The sequence below is a fragment of the Podarcis erhardii genome, assembly GCF_964252035.2.
Source record: "Podarcis erhardii genome assembly, chromosome: 17".
Classification (NCBI taxonomy): domain Eukaryota; kingdom Metazoa; phylum Chordata; class Lepidosauria; order Squamata; family Lacertidae; genus Podarcis; species Podarcis erhardii.
The window spans coordinates 34,884,725-34,908,764 of NC_138515.1; the positions used below are offsets into that span (position 1 = coordinate 34,884,725).

A 24,040-nucleotide genomic window follows, 5' to 3' on the forward strand; every position below is an offset into this window, starting at 1 on the left:
ATTGAAGCTATGGTTCTTAGTCTGATTCTTCAGATGTATATGGTAAGCCGTTACCCTTTTCACTACTCATACCCAACTGCTTAATTTATCACTATTAGTTTACAATGGAGCGTCCTATCTGCTCCTGTACAAGAATGCTTTGACCCCACCCTGGTCTGCCAATAACAGCCCACCGCCATTTTCTTTAAATTCCAATTTAAAAATCACACACACCCCGTACCCTTCTTCCTCTGAGAGGCATTTCTTGGCTAATTTGAATAGCACAGCTAGAAGGGGAAAGCACACATCTCAGAAAGGAGCTTTCCAATCTGGGCTACAGATGTTCTCTTCCTCATCCACAATCTGCCTCTCCTCTCCCTGCCATCATGTTATTATTTATAAAGCCATTTTTCAGCCCCCTGAAATGACAGTGTTGGTTCTGTTCTCAAAGAGGGTAAAAGGCTCTGTGTATTGCAGTGTTACGATACTTCAAGGTCTAGGAGTCCCCTATCTCTCCTGGCTGTTGCTGCAGCAGACTGCTGGTGAATTCTTTTCAGAAAGCTGCAATTATTATTATTAACATTTGCTGTGAATGCCAAATGTTTTATTTTCTAAGGATGCCTTTCTCTTGATAAGAGGAAGAGGAATGGTTTTAGGAAGCAACTCTTACATTTTTCCTAAATTGCTTTATTTTAGATTATACATAGCAGGGCACCACGTTTCTTGTTTGTCCCCTGCTCTGCTAAATTTTTGAATCAAAAGTTGGTTCACTATGACTAGGTAAGGTAGTAATTATTCAGAAAGTGTATTGATGGAATTTACCAAAATATCTGCCCATTCTGCTGTTAATTCTTAAACCAGCTATTAAACCAGCTCAGACTGTGTTGTCTGCTTACCTAGGTAAAAGTACTTTTGTATCAAAGTACCAGGTGCTGAAATTCTGCACTGACGTGTTTTACAATGTCGTCGTGTCAAATGCAATCAAATGTTTAAAAGAAACCTGAGAACTCAAAAAAAGATTAGTTCCATTAAAAAAACCAAACCCACCCAAAGTTTCTTCTGCACCCCTAACTTGTACCTCCTCCATGTCTGCGCCTGGAGGTTGAACTCAAGAGTCTGGAGAGACGGTATTCATGAACCCCTTTTCAAATCCTTATCAACCTTTGTATTTCATAAAACTTGTGGCCAGCAATGGACAGTGTGAGGTGGAAAGGCTCCACCTCAGACATAAACTTGGTAGCTATGGGCACAATTCTGTCTCTGAGACTCAGGATGCCTTCCATTGTCAATGGGTAAAATATCAGCCTGCCCTTCAGCTAAGAACTTTTGACAGAATGTAAGTGAAGCACTGTTGTTACTTCGTATGTATTATACATTGCATTTTTTCAGTGTTCCATTACTTAAATAGATGTTTAAACAGTAGTTTCCTTGTGCTTCTGATTTGTACATTTAGAGCCTTTCATTTCATGTTCATGGCAGTCTTTTCTTCTTTCTTTAAAAGCACAGTCCAAATACTGAACAGACCAACCATAGGCTATAAAGTTCTAGAAGGAAGGGAACCCAGGAGAACAGACCAAATCAGGCTTTATTTTGGTCTCATCCCCCCAAACTTTTAGCCAGGGTTGGGGTGACAGGCAGAATTTGGATCAGCTAGTCAAAGTTGCTAACAGATAAAAAAGGAACATGAGAGTATATGGACCCAGATTGTAAACATAGAGGCATTCTTAAGTGAAACTTGCTAGCCCATTTAAAATGATAAATATATCTACAGTGCAGAAGTAGGCAGATCAAAGAAGTTAAAATTAGTTAAAAACCACAAAAAGAATTTCTTGACTTTAAATTCTTTACATTTTTTTCTTTAAAAAATTACAGTTTATAAACTTTGGCTGCAACTTGCAGCCAGGATTTAAGCACAGGATCACAGGCATTGGGGTTTTTTTTCCTGGAAGGGGGACAGGAAGTGGAACTAGAAAGTATATAGAGTACGCAAAAATGAAAGTACACAAACTGTACATTTTTAAAATAAAATACCATTTTGTTCATATCTATACAATTTTTACAATCAATAAATTGTTACATTTAATAAAAATCTGAGACCTTTCATCAAAACCACTGTTGTAAATATTTACATCTGAATGCAACGAATTTGTAAAAAGATGTCAAAATAAATGGAACAAAATCTTATTTACAATAATTTGTGTGCCTGATCAGCATCACCACACATTTCTGTACTAGGGCTTGAAAGAATCTAGAGGCTGTATGTAGAATTTTAGGGGATGCACTGCAGAAAAACTGGCGCAAATCAAGGGAATACATTTGCTACTTTCAAGAGAAGAGGGAAACTTAACTCACTCTGAGTTGTTTAAGGGAATCATAAGGGTATCGGGATGTCTGCTTCTGGCTTGGAGATGAAGCATTCTACCAAAGCTGGATGCCACACAACCTATAATCTGTATGGTATCCAGTTTTCCATAATTGCTCCCATTAAAAGGGGCTGTCTGCTTGCACCCAGCAGAAACAATACAAGATGTGATATGCACACTCCGTTAAAGCTTCTATATTTACATGCTACTCATTTGCATGTGATAGTGAGAACAGCACAATGGTTCAGGTGTCCAGTTTGGCATCCCATTGGACCTACAAACTGCCAAGTGTTGCTTTTTTAAAGCTCCCTTAAGCAGTGCTGGTAAGGAGAAAGCCTTAGAAGGTCACGCATAATGCAAAAGATCTTGATAAGATTACAAAATTGGACAGCAATGTTACTAAACTGGGCAGCGGTATTAAGAAAATAAAGCTAAGAGAGTAGGAGTCAAATGGTTTGCTAGTACATAACAGACCAATTTGTTCAGCACATTCTGCAAAGAAGAGAGAGAAGTTCTCTGCATGTTGGCTCTATAGTGAAGAACACGACCGCCTGAAAGGAGGAGATAAGATGTGATTGAATTTATGGACTTTGTATCAGTTTGTACTCCAAGGATTCTACTGAGACATGACAACTTTCGGCTAAACGGAACTCCCTGCGATCGCTCAAGAGCTCCTCCAGCACTTATGACAGCAAAACTGCCACCACAGACAATGTCAAGGCAGACATTTTAAAAATGTCCTAACAGCACTAAGGTTCACATTATCAGCTATCTACCACAGTTGTGTCTACCAGAAAGTCCTTGTAAGAAGATTCAATATAGATAAAGCCCACAGAAGTGGTTGATCTATTAGCTTATACCACAGAACACACTGAACGGTTTAGCAGTCTTAATTTTTTCCTTCGTCAGAAAAGTGGGAAATAGACACCAATTTACAGAATTGAAAACATACACCCTCCCAGCTCTGTAGATGTCTTGCTAACTTGATGGCGGAGGCAGAACTAAAATAAAAACCATGGGGAGGGAAGGGGAGGGTCACAATAGATATTGACTCAGAAGAAATACCGGTAACACGCAGAAGCCTTTTCTCATATTGAATGGCCTGTTTTCCTGGTCCCTTCCCCATTCTCTGCACTTAAACCACATCTAACCAGTTTACAGAATCCCCAACCTAAGCACAACCTTTTGCATAGAAATGAACTTCTATGACAAATATAAAATAGTATAAAGGTAACCCAGGAAAACTAGGATTCTAACTTGCCATGTTTGTCTTGGAAAGTCACTCTTTAAGTTTCCTCACTCCTCATTATTTGAGTATTTAACCTGAATTCCTCTGATGCAAAATGATAAGAAAACTGATTCTTCTCAATACTAGGAGTACCACTAACTGTAAAGAACAGCCAACTAAAAACGGGGGGAGGAAGGTGGTTAAAGAATGTAAGTTATAGAACAGTGAGGCAATACCAACGCAGTGTCAAGGCACAACATCATAATTTCTATAAAGTAGCAGTTTTCTTTCCCTTCCGTTTTCAAGACCAGAATATTTTTTTGAAAAACCAGTGTGTTCTAATTATGAATAATTTTTAAAAAGTTAATGTTCATAGTTCATAGTTCCATAAAGTTTGTATCAGACACTGCAGACCTTTTCAAGTGCTTCAAGACCTTTTCAAGTGCTTTTAAAAAATACTTGACTAACCAATGCAACACAGAGCTCTCCATTTTCACTGGGACAAAACAGAAACTTGGCATGTGTATACAAGTAGCACAGCAAAGTGCCCCTTCTACCCCCTAGCATGGGGCCCACAACAGAAAAGAGTTAACCTGCTATGTCCTCTTTCATTACAAAATTAAATTACTTGTAGAAATTTCAGGGATTTGATGTGAATGCTGTCCTAGGCTCTTTCAGTAGAGTGTGTTATAAATTTAGCAAATAATAATTGATTTGAATTTTTAACCTTTCTGTCAACAACCAAGATAGACCTTCTGATTTCTGAACTACAAAAAACAAACAAACCCTCAAACACAATTAGTGCATGTCTAACAAACTTAAACAGGCTGAATAGTTAAGGATTTTTAAGGGGTCCTGCAGCTTTTTGGGGGGGAGCAGAACACTAAGGAACAACTCCACATCCTTAGGAAATGAGTTATGTGGAGTAAGGCATGTCAAATACACCACTTTTACTTATTAATCATGGCAAATGACAAGACTTTTATGCAGCAAGAGATAAAGCCTTCGAAGAAATAGTCAGATGTTCATTTCAGACATTATCCAAGTGCTAGTATCAGAAACTCAGAGACAATTCTATTACATCTCTTAAGTAGTTAAATCGTACAACACAGAGAAGTCTCCAAACTGAACCAAGTAGCTGGAATGACGTATGGAATGAAGAATCCAAGTAACTGGTTACTTGACAATTGCTTTTGAAAAAATTATGCCAGGAATCCGTGTGTTTTTGATGTCTGCACATACATACGCATGTTTTATCATGCTAGTATGTCCTTTGAAAATAATTACTATATCCACTCTTTTCTTGAGGCAATATATATGGAACTGAGCTCTTGATGACAACTATGGTAGCATACATTCTTTCAGAGTGATGAATTCCCCAAGCACTTCCAGACCCAGAGATCGAGGCTGAATGACCCTGCCAAGCCGATGAACTGAAATCACCATGAGGCTTGATGCTTCCCAACACGCCATGCACAAACTATGGCCAAGAGAACTGTTCGCAGTTTTAAAAATAATCTGGATGCCCTGGGGTTTGAAGTTTACCTTCACACACAGGATTCTAAGAGGAAACGGCTTGCTTTGCCATTGCTGATTGGCAAAAATGTATGTTATGTGGCAGCTACTATAGCTGGAGTTAGAAGAAAGCAACAAGCCATGGGTCCTACCCTGAAAAGGTGAGCAAGAGGATAGCATTTTGAAGCGCATAAGGACACTTGAACTCCTGGGCAAACTGAAGGCACATCCTTCAAAACAGAAATATGCTATTATAAATCAATGGTAAGCTTGCACACCCTTCTTTTAGATGGACACATCAAGTCAGAGTCCAAGATTCAAATTCCCTCTGTTTTCAGGCGTGTGTCACGCAGGTCCGTGGAAGCTGTTCCACTCTGTCTTACCTTACCCTTTGTGAATCAGCCACTGCAATACTAGAAAGCTAACTTCCAGTTTGGCCAAGTGAACCTTCTGGGGTACTCATTAGAAAGCTGAGCTTGTGGATATTCCCACAGTTCTGATTCTGACCAAGCCAGCCACTTCAGATTTCCCACTGGAGATTACAGTTCCCATGAGGATCCCTGCTCTGAGACAGGAGGAGGCCCTAAAAACAATTGGTGCTGCTGAGGACATTGTTGAATCGCTATTCCAAGACAGACCCACGCTGTAACTTCAGCACATTTACTAAGCAATGACTATATACTATACCCATTCTAAGATCCCTTTATATGCTACCTCTAAGGTTCTTCTGGCTATATAATTGCCTAAGTTTTTTTCCCCTTAAGTCCCACAAAGAAGTTAGCAATCACCAAGGAAGAAGCCCAGGCCAATTTTTTTACCGCCAGGGTCATAGCCTGGCTACCATCAGCTGAGGAAGACTCTTTGAAACAATACTGCTGTATGTTTTAAACTATCCAAAAGGGTGCAAAAAAAAATATGTAACAATTACAAGAGAAAACAAGCCATTCACCTGTTACTTGCCACATTTCATCTATTAAGTTACTGACAAGTGCTTCTCGGCTGTAACTTTGCCTCATCAAGACCATCCCGTTTTGCTAAGTGCTCAAAACTTCACACGCTCCTCTTTCCGTTCCCAGCAAAGAGTTTCTGGACAGAAGGTGCTTTGTAAGTGCAAACCAATACATTTAAATAAGCACTTAATACTAATGTTGTATTTGCCTACAGTTTCACCCAACAATATTTGTCACACAATATGTTCCTATTACATGCTCTCAGGTTACAAGAGTTATCTGAGGGAAAAGGAAAGAAAAACATTACAAAGGTAAAAATGGAGATAATTCCCCTCCTCAAAAAAGTGATAAGACAGACGCAAAAAGGATACCCTGAGAAACTCACAGCATACAAGCTGTGGGGGAGAAATCAACATGTATGAACTGAACTGAACATAGATGTTTTTTTAAAAAATTCTATGGATTGTTAGCAGAAACAATGCTAAAAATAAAAGCCTCAGGAGGAGAGCATTAAACTATGTGTTTCAGAAGAGAGGCAGCATTTCCCATTACATGATACGTTAATACAGTTCCTCAGAAGCTAGGCATGGCACTAAGCTTTAAATGCCCATCAGAATTTATGACATGAAGTGAGCCCTATGAAAGATGTCTATGATAAACTTCAACACAAATAGTAAAAGTGATCTAGTGTACCAATTTGAGATGTGTTTGAGACCGTCACGTACCTACTTCCTGGGCAAAAAAGAAAAACCACTCTCCAAGAACTATAAATGCAACTCTTCAGTTTCCCTGGACTTCATTTTGCACAAGGCTCATCTTGGCACAGGGGGTGATGATCTGGAACTCTGTTAAGACAGACCAAGGTGTTGGATTCTTACTCTTACTAGTAAGCATTGAGATAGGCACCTGCTACTTTAGCAACATGGGTAAGTAGAAATACAGAAGCTCCTGCTGTTGTATATATACTTCCCACAAACAGTGATGCTACGAGTGGTCTTTTCAAGGATGGCAATCCCAAATGCATACATGGACACATGCATGTATATACACAAATATGCATACTACACACACAAAACAATTCACCATTCTAACTCCTGGCCACTGCATTTCATACAGCCGAACTGCAATCATGACCTAGAATATGGCTTATGTTGTGAGCAGGCCGGTTGGATGATTGCTTGGAAGAATCAGAAGCAGATGTGTTCGCTATGGAGAGCAGAGGCGAGATTGCGGAACCATCTGGAGGAAGAGCTGTAGCAATCTCTGGGAATAAAGAAGTCAAATTAAAATTGGACAAGTGAGATGAATTGGCCATATGCATTGGGGGCATGTCTGTCAAAAGGGGGAAACTTGGCTGGGCAAAGCCCACTGGCCTGGGAGGAGACAAGATGGAGCCAAAGCGATTGTTTAAACCTCCACCACTTGGCTTCTCTGTGCTTGGATTAGGAAACATCTGGTTAGAAAAATAAGGGATTGAAATGTCATTGGAAAGGGTGGGATGGGCAGGAGAATATGGCGGATAAAAAGATGGCAACGTATTTTGAGGATCTACTGGAATCAGGGCTGGTGTTCGAGTAGTACTAGACTGAGTCACTGGTGGGATGAACGGTGCGTTGGCATTTATGGGGGGATTCATTCCACCCTCTGGAATAAAAGGGAATCCAAAATTTTGAGACAGACTGTGCTGATCAGGAGCTGCACTGTCATTAGTCATTTGTGGTCCTTCAGGCATGAATCGCACGATGCTGCCTCTTTTTTCTAGAGCAGGTTGTTGCCTTCCAAGGATCATACTACCACTGGCGGCCAAAGGAAGGTGGGGAAGACTAGGATCAAAGACATTTCCGTGTCTTTGATTTCCAGAACGATTTCTTTCAGGCTGGCGAATTTTAGAACCACTGTTATCCTGGAGAGGATGTCTTGATCGCTGAGTAACTGAAGAATTTGGCTGACGAACTGACGGTGGGACTTGCTCGGCATTCCGAGAGACGGGTGGGTGGGTGAGAGGAGGCCGGACGACTCCATGCACATTGCTAGAAACTGGAGCATTCATGTGAGCCTTGGTTCCATGACTCTCTGTCATTCTCATGGGATTGGATTTCTGAGCAGAAATATTGGGGCTTGTATTGCGACCCTGAATATCTCCAGAGGAACTTGAAAAGGGAATATTTAATGTATTGTTCCTATTATTAATAGCACTGAGAGACATATCGCAACTTTCCCTGTTCTGACCATCACCTTCTCTTCGAATGTGAATACTGTCTCTTGCTGGGGGGCAATTATATTCAACAATAGAAGAAGTGGCACACTGTGGATTTCTCTGGTGCTCTGCAATTGGTCTTTGGCCTCCACCGACTTGCTCTCCAAGATGAGGGACAAGTAAACTCTGCATAAAACTTTGGTGGCATGCATTTTCATTGTCCCTTGGGGGAGGAAGGACATTTCCTGCTGAAATGCCCTGAGCTGGCTGATAGGGCAGCCTCTTCTGTCTGTCTAAGGGTGGCCCAGCATTCTGGGCAATTCGGAAAGCCTGTGTCTGCATACCTCTGAGGGATGACATTGAGGTCCCTATTTCACTGTTCCTTGAGGACTGCACATCAAACTGCTGGTTAGCGCCATTGGCCTTGAATGTCTGGCACTCAGAAAGTCTTTGAACATCTGCTCCAACCGTGTGGTCTACTGACATGCGTCCCTGCATGTTATGGATTGCCAGTCCTTTATTCCTAGACACATCAAGGTAATTTCTCATTTCAAGATTATCTGAAGCCCTCAAGCTCTGAATGGATATCCCTAGTCTCTGCTCTGAATTAGAGGGCGTCTTTCCAATAAGTGCCTCTGCGGAGTAGCTGCTAACTCTATTTCTTTCTTGTCTGTGGGGGACACAGGTCATGTCGGATGACCTGGAGACAATACTAGCCTGGGACACCATTTGCTGCTCCAAAGCCCTGGAGGTCATAAGTCTTTGCATCTGGCCATGTCCTGGCACATGTTCAGAAGAAACTCCAGAACCTGTCTGCCTGTTGCCCACATCTGGGGCTTGCTGGTGCAGAATGTCCTGATTCAGATGGCTCTGAGGATGGTTGTGGTGAGTTCTGTTTGCAGTGGGGTTCTCGCATGTCTTCTCAGGCTGAGAAGATGCATAGTGCTGCTGCATTTGCTGCATCTGTGGGTGATGGGGGTGGGGTTGGCTGCTCTTTGACCGCGACTGGTCGTTTCCATGATGCTTCTGCTGTAAAGCAAGTGTGGGAGGCTGCTGGGCTGCTTGGATGAGGGTCCTTTTCTTCTGCATTTGTGCCTCTTGATGCATTACTCTTTGCTGGTGGACGCTGAGGGCTTGGGAATGGATAGGGCTTTCTGCATGAGAAATGTGATGCTGGAGTTGATACAACTGGTGTCTTTCTCTTAACTGTCCAGCCTGTTGTTGTTGCTGCTGCTGCTGCTTTAGATACGGATTGCTATGAAGGTGGGTCATTCCTTGAGTGGGAGCATGTTGAATAGCTTGCAGGTGCTGTCCTGTCTGATCCGGGACAGAAGGCTGAGAATTACACTGAATTTCAGCTTGCCTCAGAGCAGGTGGCCCAAAATTGCTGGTTGGGAACAACCGGCTAAGACTATCAGTGTGCCCTTGACTGCTCCCTGATACTGCCATATTGGAGGAGTTGGGGGGGATCTGGTTGACAAGGATTTGACTTTGATCTGAAATATCGTCAGCTGTTTGGTTCAGCAAAGCCATCCCTTCAAGCTGCATAGGTGCCGTCTGGCAGTGTTTCTGTCTCTTCGACGTGGAAAGCAGGTGATCATCTGGAACAGAACGTTTGACAGAGTCTTTGCGGCTTTCCTGGCTTTGCTGCTTTAAGTGCGGCTCATGCATCTGAGAAGCCTGCATGGTGCTGGTCCGAACAGCAGACAGTTGTTCTGAAGCATATTCTGTCATTAGCACTGGAGAATGTCCTGGAGACTGAGTCATATATGGATTAGTGGGCATGGATGGAGTCATAGTCACAGGAACAGCTGATTGGTCTGAAGTTGGGGGTAAACCTGAGCAGCTCACAACAGGATGGATGATGCAGCTTTGATGTATGAGATTATTGACACTTAAGCTTGAAGTGCTTGAAGACTGGGAGGATGGAATTTGCAAGGTTACACTGGACACTTCCACTCCAACGGAACAGCTTTGTTTTTCGACTGACCGATCAACGTTTATTTTCACTGCATTCTGGGTGCTGAAATTTCTTGGCACCGTTTCTATCTGGTCTGCATCTTTAATGGTGTGAGACTTAAAAGACTGGTCTCTTCTTAGAGATGCCACTTCATCATCCTTGGAAACAGCAGCTCCCGACACTGCTGCTTTTGCGTGGGCCTCTTGGTCAAAAATTGCTTTTGCTGCCAAAGCTACAATATCTGTTTGCTCTGAAAACGTACAGCTGTTGCATGTATTCACTGAAGTGTTGTTGGGAACATTTTCCCTGCATGTGTCTGGCAACATGGATGCAACTGAGAATCCACAACTGCTGCCTGAGCTAGTGGACATGGGAGAGTCTGCTTGTCTGTTAGCAGTGACTGTTTCTTGTTCAGAGGTACAGGAATGAGACTGTGCAAGGTTTTCCTCTTCAGTGTTCACCAGCAAGAGCCCCTCTTGCTTCTCTGCCAAGTCATTCGAGTCTATAATTGATTTAGTGTTTTGGGTGCGAAAATTAGGGTGTTCAACTTGGACCGAGAAGTTTTTTTCTACAGCTTCTCCCACTTTACTGAAATCAGAGAAAATCTTGGTCAGGCCTTGCTCTTCTAACAAATCACTGGCCTGCATGACTATGGAACAATTTTGTTCCATTGTGCAGATTTCAGACACCTCTGTTCTGGGAACACCCTCTGCACTCGCCCCACTGTTTGCCACAGATGTCCCAGAAATATGAGAAGCTGTCACCTGAGAGTCGGAAGATGTTAAAGGGCTGGTGGGGATGCATTTGGATGATTCTGATAACTTAGAATTTGTTGCTGAATTAGTTTGAGGAGGCAGAGATGCACACTCTCTGGAGATGGGAGCAACCACTTCAAACTGTTCTGAGGACGCCGATTCGAGGGGCAACGATCTCGGCACTATAGCTGCATTCAAGTCAGAGGCTAGGGTAGTTTCCATGTCTTGTTCAGCTCTCAGTCTCTCTTTGGGATGGGAATTGGAAGCATCATTTTGGGCAACATCATTGGGTGCTACCCTATTTGCTTGTGATATGGCTAAGCTTTGCAACACCACATTATCAGGCATGTTTTCAAGCAAGACGTCACTTCCTGAATGCTCAGGGGTAGCCTCCACATCCCCACTATCCAGTTTCTTCAAATCTTTGCAAGAATTCACTCGACATGCAAGATTGCTGGCCACCAAGCATTTTTTAGTACTTTTATTAGACCATTTTGAACCCAGACCAAATGAGGTTTTGGGGGGTGAAGCACCCACTGAACATGAAACACTGGTTAACACTACATTCTCGGCAGCAGAAGAGGATGCTGCTGTAGCTGCTAGCAGAACATGGGTACTTGGTGTGGTTTGGCTGCTGACCGTTGATGGATTTGTAGGCTGACTGGTAGACACCTGCAGACAATTCTGTCCAGCCATCTGCGATATGCTTTGATTGAGGCTAGCTAAAGCACCAAATGTATTGAGGGCAATGTTTGTATTTGGATCTTCACTGGTGGTAGGCTGAATAACTTGCATAGGGGTTTGATCCGAACCTCCAGAACAGGACTTCACAGGCTTCAAGGCAAACAGCTGCCCATTTAAAGAAATAGTCTGTGGAAGATGTTGGTTCGCCATTGCAACTGAAAACGTTTGTGTCGAGCCAGAAGATGGTGCAGAAGATGGCCTTGGCAAAATATGGACAAGATGCTTCCCACCAAACATATGAGGGCCAGAGGCATTTTGCATAGGATTACTAGCACTTGCTGAGGGAGCGGCTCCATTTATAGGCATTCTGATAGGAGGAGGAGGAGGAGCAGAGAAAAGGGAGAGAGGATTTGGGTTAGCGGTCTGTATAATTACAATCTGCTGGCTGACAGTTTGGTTGGGGACGTCAGTTCTCAAGACTGGTGGACCTGCACTGGCATTTGAAGGCTGTAAAATGACTACGTTTTGTTTAGCAGGTGGTGCAGTGACAGATGGACCTACTGGCTGGGGCACCTGAATCAGCTGCATAGGTGGATTCAATGGAAGGAGGCCGTTCGCAGGTTGTGCTAGAACCTGCGTCTTAGTGACTAGCGGCTGCATAGGTAAGGATGGGTAAGATGGCAAAGTAACCATGATTTGCTCAGCTGTTTGTTCACCAGCAGGTAGAGGATTATTTAAACTGGGAGTAGTTGCCAAAATCCTGTTAGGAGCTGATGCTGTAATGCTAGCATTGTTAACTGGCTGATTTAAGAGGGCTGCGTTTATGCTGGACAGAGTACGGTTTAGAGGCTGAACAGTATTCCCTGCCAGTTGCAAAGTAGTCCAAGTAGTATGGGTGTTTCCAGCAGACGTCATTCGCGTCAGGCTACCCATGGTTTTGGAATTTGAAGTGCCAGCAGCTGAAGAACTGGAAAAAGGCCACTTATCTATAGAAGCAGCAGGCAAAGTGTTAATTTCTGTTACAGCCTTCTGGATTTCTACAGCAGACGCTGCCGGCCCTCCGCTGCTTTTGAAGATGTTTCCTGCGGACGGCTTTCCATCAATGGAGAGCATTACAGATGGAGTACAAGTGGTATCAGCTGCAGAAACCACACAGCTTTCTAGGGATCCATTTCTTGAATCCTCTTTCGGGGGCATGTCTGCCAGCTGAGCCAGAGATCTGTCTACACTAGCACTAACAGGAAGGCTGTTGCTAGGCAAACCCGCTTTCTCAATTAACTTGAAAGTCTCTGGTTTATTTTTAGATTTGGAGATGTCATCTTCATCTTGTGGAGAACTCTGCATTTCAGGCTGTAGCCTCACTGGCTGCAAGGGATTCAGTGAGCTGTCAGCACTAGAACTAGTAAGTGGGCCTTGCTCATTCTCAGAGGTAGAGTGCTCAGTAATTTTCTTGGCTGGATTTGACGGGCCTGATACCAGCGGAGAAACTGAAGTCTGAACCCCTGATTTGATTTCTGTGGAATAGATACTAGAAATGGTCACAGGAGTGACTAGGTTGCAAGTCCTCTGGACAGGAACAACATTAGCAGTCTGCTTCTGTAAATTGTGACTGATATTAAAGGTTATTCCTTGGACTGATGCCCCCTGGTTGCTTCCACCAAGCTGACTGCCGTTGGAATATACAATGATGTTCTTCTGCAGCTGGTCGCTGGGGATCACAACAGACACTTTTGCATTTTTCAGGTTCCCTTTCTTCTTTTGCTCCTGATCATTGGGGATAACAACAGAAACTTTTGCGTGCTTAAGGTTCCGTTTCCAGTGGACAGTGGGGTCATCATAAAGGCAAATGTCATTGGCTTTCAATAATGCAATGTAGCGCCCATTTTCTTTCTGAAGTTCATCCAACTGCTTCCGGAGCTTTTTTATTTCTTCAGCTGCAGAGAAATAAAAAATGAATAAATCTGAATGACCAAAGGTTCTGCAAAAGTCTACTATGGCTGATTTGTTTTAGGAGCAAGTGAAAACAGCATTAAAGAAAGCCCTTTCATCACCTCAACATCGGTTTCTGCTGTAATATGCAGAGCTTTTTTTCTTTAAAAATGTTTAGGGGTACTCTCATTTTGACTCAAGAAAACCACCATTTTATGGTTCAAATCGGGAACAATAAAGACAAATAAATGGACAAAAGTAAAAAGATTCACAAAATGTTTAGGGGTATGCGTACCCCTGCATCCCCCCAGAAAAAAGCACTGGGAATATGTACTCAAACTCAGATTACATCCTTAGAGACTTAGAATTAAAAGGAGAGAACACAAGCTGCATGCAACACATCCCAGGCATCTCTAGCTAGAATATTTATAGGTAACAGGAAAGAAAACCCACTGCAAATTGGAGCCAATCATTACTGGGCAGACGGGTCAACTGTCCTGAATTGGTAGAGAGCAGCTTCATATGTTAACTGTATTTCACAAACTCAACATCTGAAGAAAACTACAGCCTTATCAATACTCTCAGCAAGGAAACATTTCTATTGCTTTCATTCTATTATTTCTTTATTGTTCCAGTTCACACTGCATTTTTCCAAAAAAGGATAATTAGTCATATGAAAATTAGGGGATCATAGAATGAACAGGCATCATCTAATGTAAATCCTAATAAACAACTACTACTGGGACTTGGATTTCAACCATGTTGCAGAATATTCAGAAATACCCTATTCTTTCAGCTCCAATTATAACTGAGAGGCAACTTCACTTAGAAAAACTATCAAATTACAGTTCTTCTATAACTTAATTTACAAGTGTGGCAACATTTTTTAGAATTAACTTTACCGTTGCTTTTTTCAATCATGTTCAACTTCTTCATATAAAATTTGTATTGTGAAAGAGAATTAGCATACCGGCACACCAAGATTATGTTGTTAGCAAGGTATAAAATTAGCAAATCTGCTTTTTAATAAAAGATTGGGACTACTTTTATTAGGATAAGGAAAATTACAATCCAAAACACAAATATTAAGCAAACAGCATTCAATCTGCAGGATAGCGAATCTATCATTTGATAACAGTTCCAGAGGAAAGGTGGAGTAGCAGTTAGACAAAGAATGTTTAGTTTGAAATGTATGTACAATAAAAACAGAGGTATTCTAGCGAGAGTATTCTAGCCAGTCCATTCACCTTGCTCATTGTTTCCTCCATTCAGCAGGAGCTCGTCGTTTTGCCTTTTCATTTCTGTTATATATTGATATGCCTGGTCAAGGATCATGTTCTTACTCTGCAAGGGAACATGTGGATAATTAGGAAAAACATTCAGAGACTCAGTTTGAAATACAAACAGGCCTACTTCTTATTTTTTATAATAATAATAATAATAATTATTATTATTATTATTAAATTTGTATACCACAGCAGTTCGGGCACTAGCAACTTCAGTATTGGATTACTGCAATGCAGGGTTGCTGAACAGAAGTGAGACCCTGTCAGTATCTAACACCTATGTTCAATGGTTGGCAATATGTTTATGGGCCAAGCTTTAGGTGTTACTATTAGTATATAAAGACATTAACAGTTTGAAACTAGTTTACTTGCTGGAGCACGTCTCCTACATATGCCCACTTGACTGGAACTAGCACTACAGGTGCCACATAATACTCATTACACACTTGTAAGAAATTGATATTTTTGTGTGGCAGTACCCACACTTTGGAAATCCCTGTCTATTTACATCGCCCAAGCACCTTCGCTGTACTCTTTCAGTGACTGCTTAAATCACTTTTGTTTAGCAAGCCTATCCACACATGTAGATTTTGACGTCTTTTCATCTCTTTACTGATCATTCTAATAATCTTTAAATGTTTAAATTGTTTTAACTGTTTTCATTGATAATTTAAATATTTCATACTTAGAGGTTTTATTACAGCCAAGCGGTATATAAATTTTGTTACATAAATAAATATTCAGCTGCCATGAAGAGCAGACTAACTTGTTTCAGCGCTGGGGAGCATGGAATTAGTTCACCAATTCGGTTTATTCCAGCATTGATTTTCTTCTTTCGATGCCTCTCCACTAGCAAAAACAGAAGACATAAGGTGTATAACAGTACATTGATAGCATATCCAGAAACAATAAGACTTCTCTTTTGATTGAGAAGGCATATATTTGCATGCCTGGTGGAAGGAAGAACTCGAAGAGGAATGATTGCTCCACTCTGACAACAGCTGCCCTGAAGCTCTTACCTGCATTGTGAGTCTCGCGGTTTTTCTTTCTGTTAAAAAAAGGGTAACATGTAAATGGCTAAATTACAATATTTGCTATCTAGGAAGTTTTCTTTAATCAATCTATTTTCTTTAATCTGCCAGCAAATGCACAAAAGGGAGAAGAGAAATAACCACATTTGCTGTAAGGATCCCCAAGATATATATCTGGCTTGCATTATTTATATAAATACAAATTACATATATGCCACATTTTGGGACACAGCCTAGCCAAGGCAGTTTGCAATATCATAAAAAGAACAATAAATATAAAACAACCTAACAAAAGCAGCACATTAACAAAGGCCATTTGAAACAGTTACAAAGATTAATAAAACAGGGCTACATTTTGTAGATACCTCTGTAGAAAAAGCCTTTAGGAAAAGGCAGAAAGAAAAAGGTGAGTCTGCAGAGCCCATTTAAAAATCCACAGCATAGAGGCCATGCTAATCTCTATGATGAAAAAAGTTTCAGAATCTGGGAGCCACCCCAGAAAAGGTCCTACCACTTTGGCTTGCCAATTGCCTGCCAAAAGCATAGTACTACTTAATGATACAGATAGGTAGCCGTGTTGGTCTGCCATGGTCAAAACAAAATAAAAAAATTCCTTCCAGTAGCACCTTAAAGACCAACTGAGTTAGTTCTAGGTATGAGCTTTCGTGTGCATGCACACTTCTTCAGATACCTAATAATACTTAATAATAATAATAATAATAATAATTTATTATTTGTACCCCGCCCATCTGGCTGGGTTTCCCCAGCCACTCTGGGCGGCTTCCATAAAAACCAGAAATACATTAAAATATCACACATTAAAAACTTCCCTGAACAGGGCTGCCTTAAGATGTCTTCTGAATGTCAGGTAGTTATTTATCGCTTTGACATCTGATGGGAGGGCGTTCCACAAGGCGGGTGCCACTACCGAGAAGGCCCTCTGCCTGGTTCCCTGTAGCTTTGCTTCTCGTAATGAGGGAACCGCCAGAAGGCCCTCGGCGCTGGACCTCAGCGTCCGGGCAGAACGATGGGGGTGGAGACGCTCCTTCAGGTATACTGGGCCGAGGCCGTTTAGGGCTTTAAAGGTCAACACCAGCACTTTGAATTGTGCTCGGAAACGTACTGGGAGCCAATGTAGGTCTTTCAAGACCGGTGTTATGTGGTCTCGGCGGCTGCCCCCAGTCACCAGTCTAGCTGCCGCATTCTGGATTAGTTGTAGTTTCCGAGTCACCTTCAAAGGTAGCCCCACGTAGAGCGCATTGCAGTAGTCCAAGCGGGAGATAACTAGAGCATGCACCACTCTGGCGAGACAGTCCGCGGGCAGGTAGGGTCTCAGCCTGCGTACCAGGTGGAGTTGGTAGACAGCTGCCCTGGATACAGAATTGACCTGCGCCTCCATGGACAGCTGTGAGTCCAAAATGACTCCCAGGCTGCGCACCTGGTCCTTCAGGGGCACAGTTACCCCATTCAGGACCAGGGAGTCCTCCACACCAGCCCGCCCCCTGTCCCCCAAAAACAGTACTTCTGTCTTGTCAGGATTCAACCTCAATCCATTAGCCGCCATCCATCCTCCAACCGCCTCCAGGCACTCACACAGGACCTTCACCGCCTTCACTGGTTCTGATTTGAAAGAGAGGTAGAGCTGGGTATCATCTGCATATTGATGGACACCCAGTCCAAACCCCCTGATGATCTCTCCCAGCGGCTTCATATAGATGTTAAAAAGCATGGGGGAGAGGACGGAACCCTGAGGCACCCCACAAGTGAGGGCCCAGGGGTCTGAACACTCATCCCCCACCACCACTTTCTGAACACGGCCCAGGAGGAAGGAGCGAAACCACTGTATAACAGTGCCCCCAGCTCCCAGCCCCTCTAGACGGTCCAGAAGGATGTTATGGTCGATTGTATCAAAGGCCGCTGAGAGATCCAGCAGAACTAGGAAACAGCTCTCACCTTTGTCCCTAGCTCGCCGGAGATCATCAACCAGCGCGACCAAGGCAGTTTCAGTCCCATGATGAGGCCTGAATCCCGATTGGAAGGGATCCAAATGGTCCGCATCCTCCAGGCGTGCCTGGAGTTGTTCAGCAACCACACGCTCAATCACCTTGCCCAAGAATGGAAGATTTGAGACTGGGCGATAGTTGGCCATACTGGCCGGGTCTAAAGATGGTTTTTTAAGAAGCGGTTTGATGACCGCCTCTTTCAGCGGATCTGGGAATGCTCCCTCACAGAGGGAAGCATTCACCACCCCGCAGAGCCCATCACCCAGCCCTTCCCGGCTTGCTTTTATTAGCCAGGATGGGCAAGGATCCAGGAGACAGGTGGTTGGTTTCACGCGTCCAAGAAGCCTGTCCACATCCTCAGGGGTAATGGATTGAAATCGATTCCATGCAACTTGACCAGACAGAGCTCCAGCACTCTCCCGCCCCAGCCCTGCTCCCACGGTGGTGTCTAGCTCCTTCCGAATATGAGTGATTTTATCTGCAAAAAACTTTGCAAAATCGTTGCAGGAGATCTTGGGGTCTTTACAAAGCCCCGGTGGTAAAGGTGGTTCCGTTAAATTACGAACCACCTGAAAAAGTCTCCTGCTACTATTTTCTGCAGATGCAATAGAGGCGGTGAAGAAAGTCTTCTTCGCCGTCGCTATCGCCACTTGGTAGGCTCGACGTTGAGCTCTAACCTGTGTCCGGTCAGATTCGGAGTGAGTTTTTTGCCACCGACGCTCTAGCCGTCTCAGCGATTGTTTCATCGCCCTCAGCTCTGAAGAAAACCACGGAGCTGTCCGGGCTCCATGCAATCGGAGAGGGCCAGACAGTCGATAGCCCTGGTTAACTCCGCATTCCAGCGGGCCACCAGGGAATCAGCTGAAAGGCCATCAACATGGGATAAGGCATCCCCTACCACTCTCTGGAAACCATTTGGATCCATTAAGTGGCGGGGGCGGACCATCCGAATTGGTCCCACCTCCCTGCAGAGGGGAAGGGTCGCGGAGAAGTCCAGTTGCACCAGGAAGTGATCTGACCATGGCACTTCTTTTGTTTCACAATGATGTTAAGCATAGTACTACTTAATGACAGCTCACGGAAGAACCCCGACCAAACCTAAGAGGAGGCGTGTAGTGGTGATAGGGGATTCCCTACTGAGGGGAACAGAAGCAGTGATCTGTGGGCCTGACAAGATGTCTCGGGAAGTGTGCTGTCTCCCCGGGGCTAAGATCCAAGATGTAACTGAACGACTGCAAGGAATCATAAAACCCACTGACAAATACCCCTTCCTCTTGGTTCATGTGGGAACCAATGACACTGCAAGCAATAGCCTCCAGAAGATCAAAAGAGACTATGAGGCTCTGGGCAGGAAATTGAAGCAATTAAATGCACAAATTGTCATCTCATCTGTCCTCCCAGTTGAACGACGTGGCCCAGGGAGAGAGAGAAAAATAGTGGAAGTGAACAGCTGGCTTCGCAAATGGTGTAAACAGGAACGGTTTGGATTCTTAGATCACGGACAGCAGTTTCTTGAAGATGGACTTCTGGCAAGCGATGGGCTGCACCTCACAACGGTTGGGCGGAATGTTTTTGCCAAAAATCTCAGAAACCTCATCAGGAGGGCTTTAAACTGACTAATGTGGGGGAGGGAGACAGTGCTCCTGAAGGTAGGAGTCCAAATGTCATAGACCGAATGGAGCAAACAGCACGCAGACCTAGTGATGGGAGGAAAAAATCCTTAAATAAGAGACACGGGGGAATGATTAATGGACTTCAATGTCTGTACACTAATGCGCAAAGTATGGGTAATAAACAAGATGAGCTTGAGCTCTTGGTACAGCAAACTAAATATGACATAATAGGCATCACTGAAACCTGGTGGGATAAGTCCCACGACTGGAATGTAATAATGGAGGGATACAATCTATTTCAGAGAAACAGACCAGACAAGAAAGGAGGAGGAGTGGCGTTATATGTCAGGGATGTGTATACCTGTGAAGAGATCCAAGATTTAGAACCTCAAAGCCAAAGTGAGAGCATTTGGGTCAAAATTAAGGGAGAGAAGAATAACAGGGACCTCATTGTGGGAGTTTACTATAGATCCCCAAGCCAAACGGAGGACATAGATGATGCCTTCCTGGAACAGATGGCCAAGCATGCAAAAGGAAGGGAGATAGTAGTAATGGGGGACTTCAATTACCCGGATATTTGCTGGATGTCAAACTCAGCCAAGAGCATAAGGTCAAACAGATTCCTCACTGGCTTTGAAGACAACTTCATTGTCCAGAAAGTGGGAGAAGCAACAAGAGGAACAGCCATTTTAGATCTGGTCCTAACCAATGTCGATGACCTGGTTAGTGGGGTAGAAGTGGAAGGATCATTAGGCGCGAGTGATCATGCTCTCCTGAAGCTTACTATACAGCGGAAAGGAGCAGCCAAGCATACTAGGACTCAATTTCTTGACTTTAAGAAAGCCGACTTCATAAAACTTAGGGAAGTGCTGGGTGAGATCCCATGGACAGTAATACTAAAAGGAAAGGGAGTTCATGATGGCTGGGAGTTTGTTAAGAGGGAGATAGTAAAAGCACAACTTCAGGCAATACCAATGAGACGGAAACATGGAAGGTGCCTAAAGAAGCCAGGGTGGCTATCTATAGAACTCTTAACTGAGTTAAGATTAAAAAAGGATGTGTACAAAAAATGGAAAAGGGGGGAAACCACCAAAGAGGAATTCAAACAAATAGCCAGCACGTGTAGACACAAAGTCAGAAAAGCTAAAGCACAGAATGAACTCAGGCTTGCTAGAGAGGTTAAAAGCAACAAAAAAGGCTTTTATGGGTATGTTCGTAGCAAAAGGAAGAACAAAGAAACAGTGGGGTCGCTCAGAGGAGAAGATGGTGAAATGCAAACAGGGGATACAGAAAGGGCTGAACTCCTCAATGCCTTCTTTGCCTCAGTCTTCTCCGATAAAGAAAACAATGCCCGACCTGAAGAATCTGGAGCAAATGATTCAGCAGAGGAAACACAGCCCAGAATAACTAAGGAGATAGTACAAGAATACTTGGCTAGTTTAGATGTATTCAAGTCTCCAGGGCCAGATGAACTGCATCCAAGAGTATTAAAAGAACTGGCAGATGTGATCTCAGAACCACTGGCAGTCATCTTTGAGAATTCCTGGAGAACAGGCGAAGTCCCGGCAGACTGGAGGAGGGCAAATGTTGTCCCTATTTTCAAAAAGGGAAAAAGAGAGGACCCAAATAATTACCGCCCAGTCAGTCTGACATCAGTACCAGGGAAGATTCTGGAGCAGATCATTAAGCAAACAGTCTGTGAGCACCTAGAAAGGAATGCTGTGATCACCAATAGTCAGCATGGATTTCTGAAAAATAAGTCATGTCAGACTAACCTGATCTCGTTTTTTGACAGAATTACAAGCCTGGTAGATGAAGGGAACGCAGTGGATGTAGCCTACCTTGATTTCAGCAAGGCATTTGACAAGGTGCCCCATGATATTCTTGTAAAGAAGCTGGTAAAATGCGGTCTTGACTATGCTACCACTCAGTGGATTTGTAACTGGCTGACTGACCGAACCCAAAGGGTGCTCATCAATGGTTCCTCTTCATCCTGGAGAAAAGTGACTAGTGGGGTGCCACAGGGTTCTGTCTTGGGCCCGGTCTTATTCAACATCTTTATCAACGACTTGGATGATGGACTCAATGGCATCCTGATCAAATTTGCAGATGACACCAAACTGGGAGGGGTGGCTAACACCCCAGAGGACAGGATCACACTTCAAAACGACCTTGACAGATTAGAGAACTGGGCCAAAACAAACAAGATGAATTTTAATAGGGAGAAATGTAAAGTATTGCACTTGGGCAAAAAAAATGAGAGGCACAAATACAAGATGGGTGACACCTGGCTTGAGAGCAGTACATGTGAAAAGGATCTAGGAGTCTTGGTTGACCACAAACTTGACATGAGCCAACAGTGTGACGCGGCAGCTAAAAAAGCCAATGCAATTCTGGGCTGCATCAATAGGAGTATAGCATCTAGATCAAGGGAAGTAATAGTGCCACTGTATTCTGCTCTGGTCAGACCTCACCTGGAGTACTGTGTCCAGTTCTGGGCACCACAGTTCAAGAAGGACACTGACAAACTGGAACGTGTCCAGAGGAGGGCAACCAAAATGGTCAAAGGCCTGGAAACGATGCCTTATGAGGAACGGCTAAGGGAGCTGGGCATGTTTAGCCTGGAGAAGAGGAGGTTAAGGGGTGATATGATAGCCATGTTCAAATATATAAAAGGATGTCACATAGAGGAAGGAGAAAGGTTGTTTTCTGCTGCTCCAGAGAAGCGGACATGGAGCAATGGTTCCAAACTACAAGAAAGAAGATTCCACCTCAACATTAGGAAGAACTTCCTGACAGTAAGAGCTGTTCGACAGTGGAATTTGCTGCCAAGGAGTGTGGTGGAGTCTCCTTCTTTGGAGGTCTTTAAGCAGAGGCTTGACGACCATATGTCAGGAGTACTCTGATGGCGTTTCCTGCTTGGCAGGGGGTTGGACTCGATGGCCCTTGTGGTCTCTTCCAACTCTATGATTCTATGATTCTATGATTCTATGTGTGTACTGTGTTATATAAGGAACAGCCATCCTTTACTTCAAAGCAAGCCTTGCCCTGTTGGTGCTGTATTTTTCATACTGATGGAAATTATCATAATTTTATGTATTCTTACTATCCTAAGCATGTTTTTGCACTAAGTTTCCTTATTTTGTAGGTTTGACTGCACGCTTGTATACCAATCATGGGACTAGAAACTTGACCAAAGAGAACAAATTAAGTTATAACTACTTCTCATCATGTGCAGGCTATGCAGAGCTGGGTAAAGGCAACAAAATACCTTCTCTACCTTACTGGGACACACCTTTATACGGAAGTCCAACCGTTCTTAAACCAAGGCACGTTTTCCCTAATGAGGCCTCCCGCCGCTGATGCCCTTCCACTGTTCGGCTTCCGTTCTTAGACCGAGGTAAAGTTCGCAAACCGGAACACCAAACAGTTCGTAAACAGGACTATTCTTAAACTGAGGTACCACTGTACTTATTAATGACTAATGACTAAGAAACTCAGCAATAGGAACAGTGGTGCAGCTGAGCTTCCATTTCTCTGCAGGTGCATTAGTGAACATGAGAAGTAACATAACCTATCTGGAGAGGTCTTATATAAGAAACTTGGCAGATGCAAGGATATAAAATGTGGGTTAAAAACACTAAAGCACATTCAACTCTAGGGCTTAGAAAGTACTGTTCAGTTGAATAGTACCAGTGTACTCCAGTGGTGATATGGCACATAAGTATGGACCTGTCCCCACATTGCTGGCAGAGATCTTTTCCTTATCTTGTTATAAGGGAAGTTCAGCAAAGGGTTAGAACAGGAGTTTAGTATTGATTGGTCATATTTCATGTTGCATGTAAATAATGCACAGGTGTACTGGTTTGTTTCTTTGATTGTTCATTTAACACACTAAAAAACATTTATTTAAAAATTTTTAAATGTCAGATGTGACATGGAAAGGACCATACAGTGGTACCTCGAGTTAAGAACTTAATTCATTCTGGAGGTCCGTTCTTAACTTGAAACTGTTCTTAACCTGAAGCACCACTTTAGCTAATGGGGCCTCCTGCTGCCGTGCGATTTCTGCTCTCACCCTGAAGCAAAGTTCTTAACCAGAGATACTATTTCTGGGTTAGTGGAGTCGGTAACCTGAAGCGTCTGTAACCCGGGGTACCACTGTAACACTGAACATAATCATCTTTGGAGAGTCTTTGACTTCACCTAATAGCAACACTTGTAAAAGCTTAAGTTGTTATGCTCCCATTGCCACCACCTGCCTAGAAAACTATTTTACTGACCTACACTTAATCTGATGCAAAGGCTGCCCAGGTCATTATCTGTAGTGGCTTTTTACAAGGAGCTGACACATAATAAGAGAGTCTGACAAGGATGATCTTACACACACTTATTTGTGAGTAAGGTTCATTGAACTCAACAGAGCTTGCTTCCAAATAGGCGAAGAACTGCATTGTAATTCTATTTGTGAACAGGACACTTACCGGTGTTGTTTCTTAAGAGGAGCCTTCTCTGTCATCTCTGGCATAGTTTGAGAGATGAGGATC

At 43.2% G+C, this 24,040-nt stretch overlaps 1 protein-coding gene across 1 annotated transcript in view; it reads right to left on the reverse strand.

The window, feature by feature from the left end:
• Nucleotides 1-1,804: 1,804 nt before the first annotated feature.
• The window catches only part of USF3 (upstream transcription factor family member 3), a 28,406-nt gene continuing 6,170 nt past the window's right edge, over nt 1,805-24,040 (reverse strand). Inside the window, exons 3-7 of the mRNA XM_081844698.1 lie at nt 23,978-24,039; nt 15,866-15,894; nt 15,613-15,695; nt 14,808-14,904; nt 1,805-13,565 (exon numbers count right to left, since the gene is read on the reverse strand). Of these exons, the coding sequence (XP_081700824.1) occupies nt 7,144-13,565; nt 14,808-14,904; nt 15,613-15,695; nt 15,866-15,894; nt 23,978-24,021 (6,675 nt within the window). The 5' untranslated portion in view covers nt 24,022-24,039 and the 3' untranslated portion in view covers nt 1,805-7,143. The remainder of the gene's footprint in view (nt 13,566-14,807; nt 14,905-15,612; nt 15,696-15,865; nt 15,895-23,977; nt 24,040) is intronic.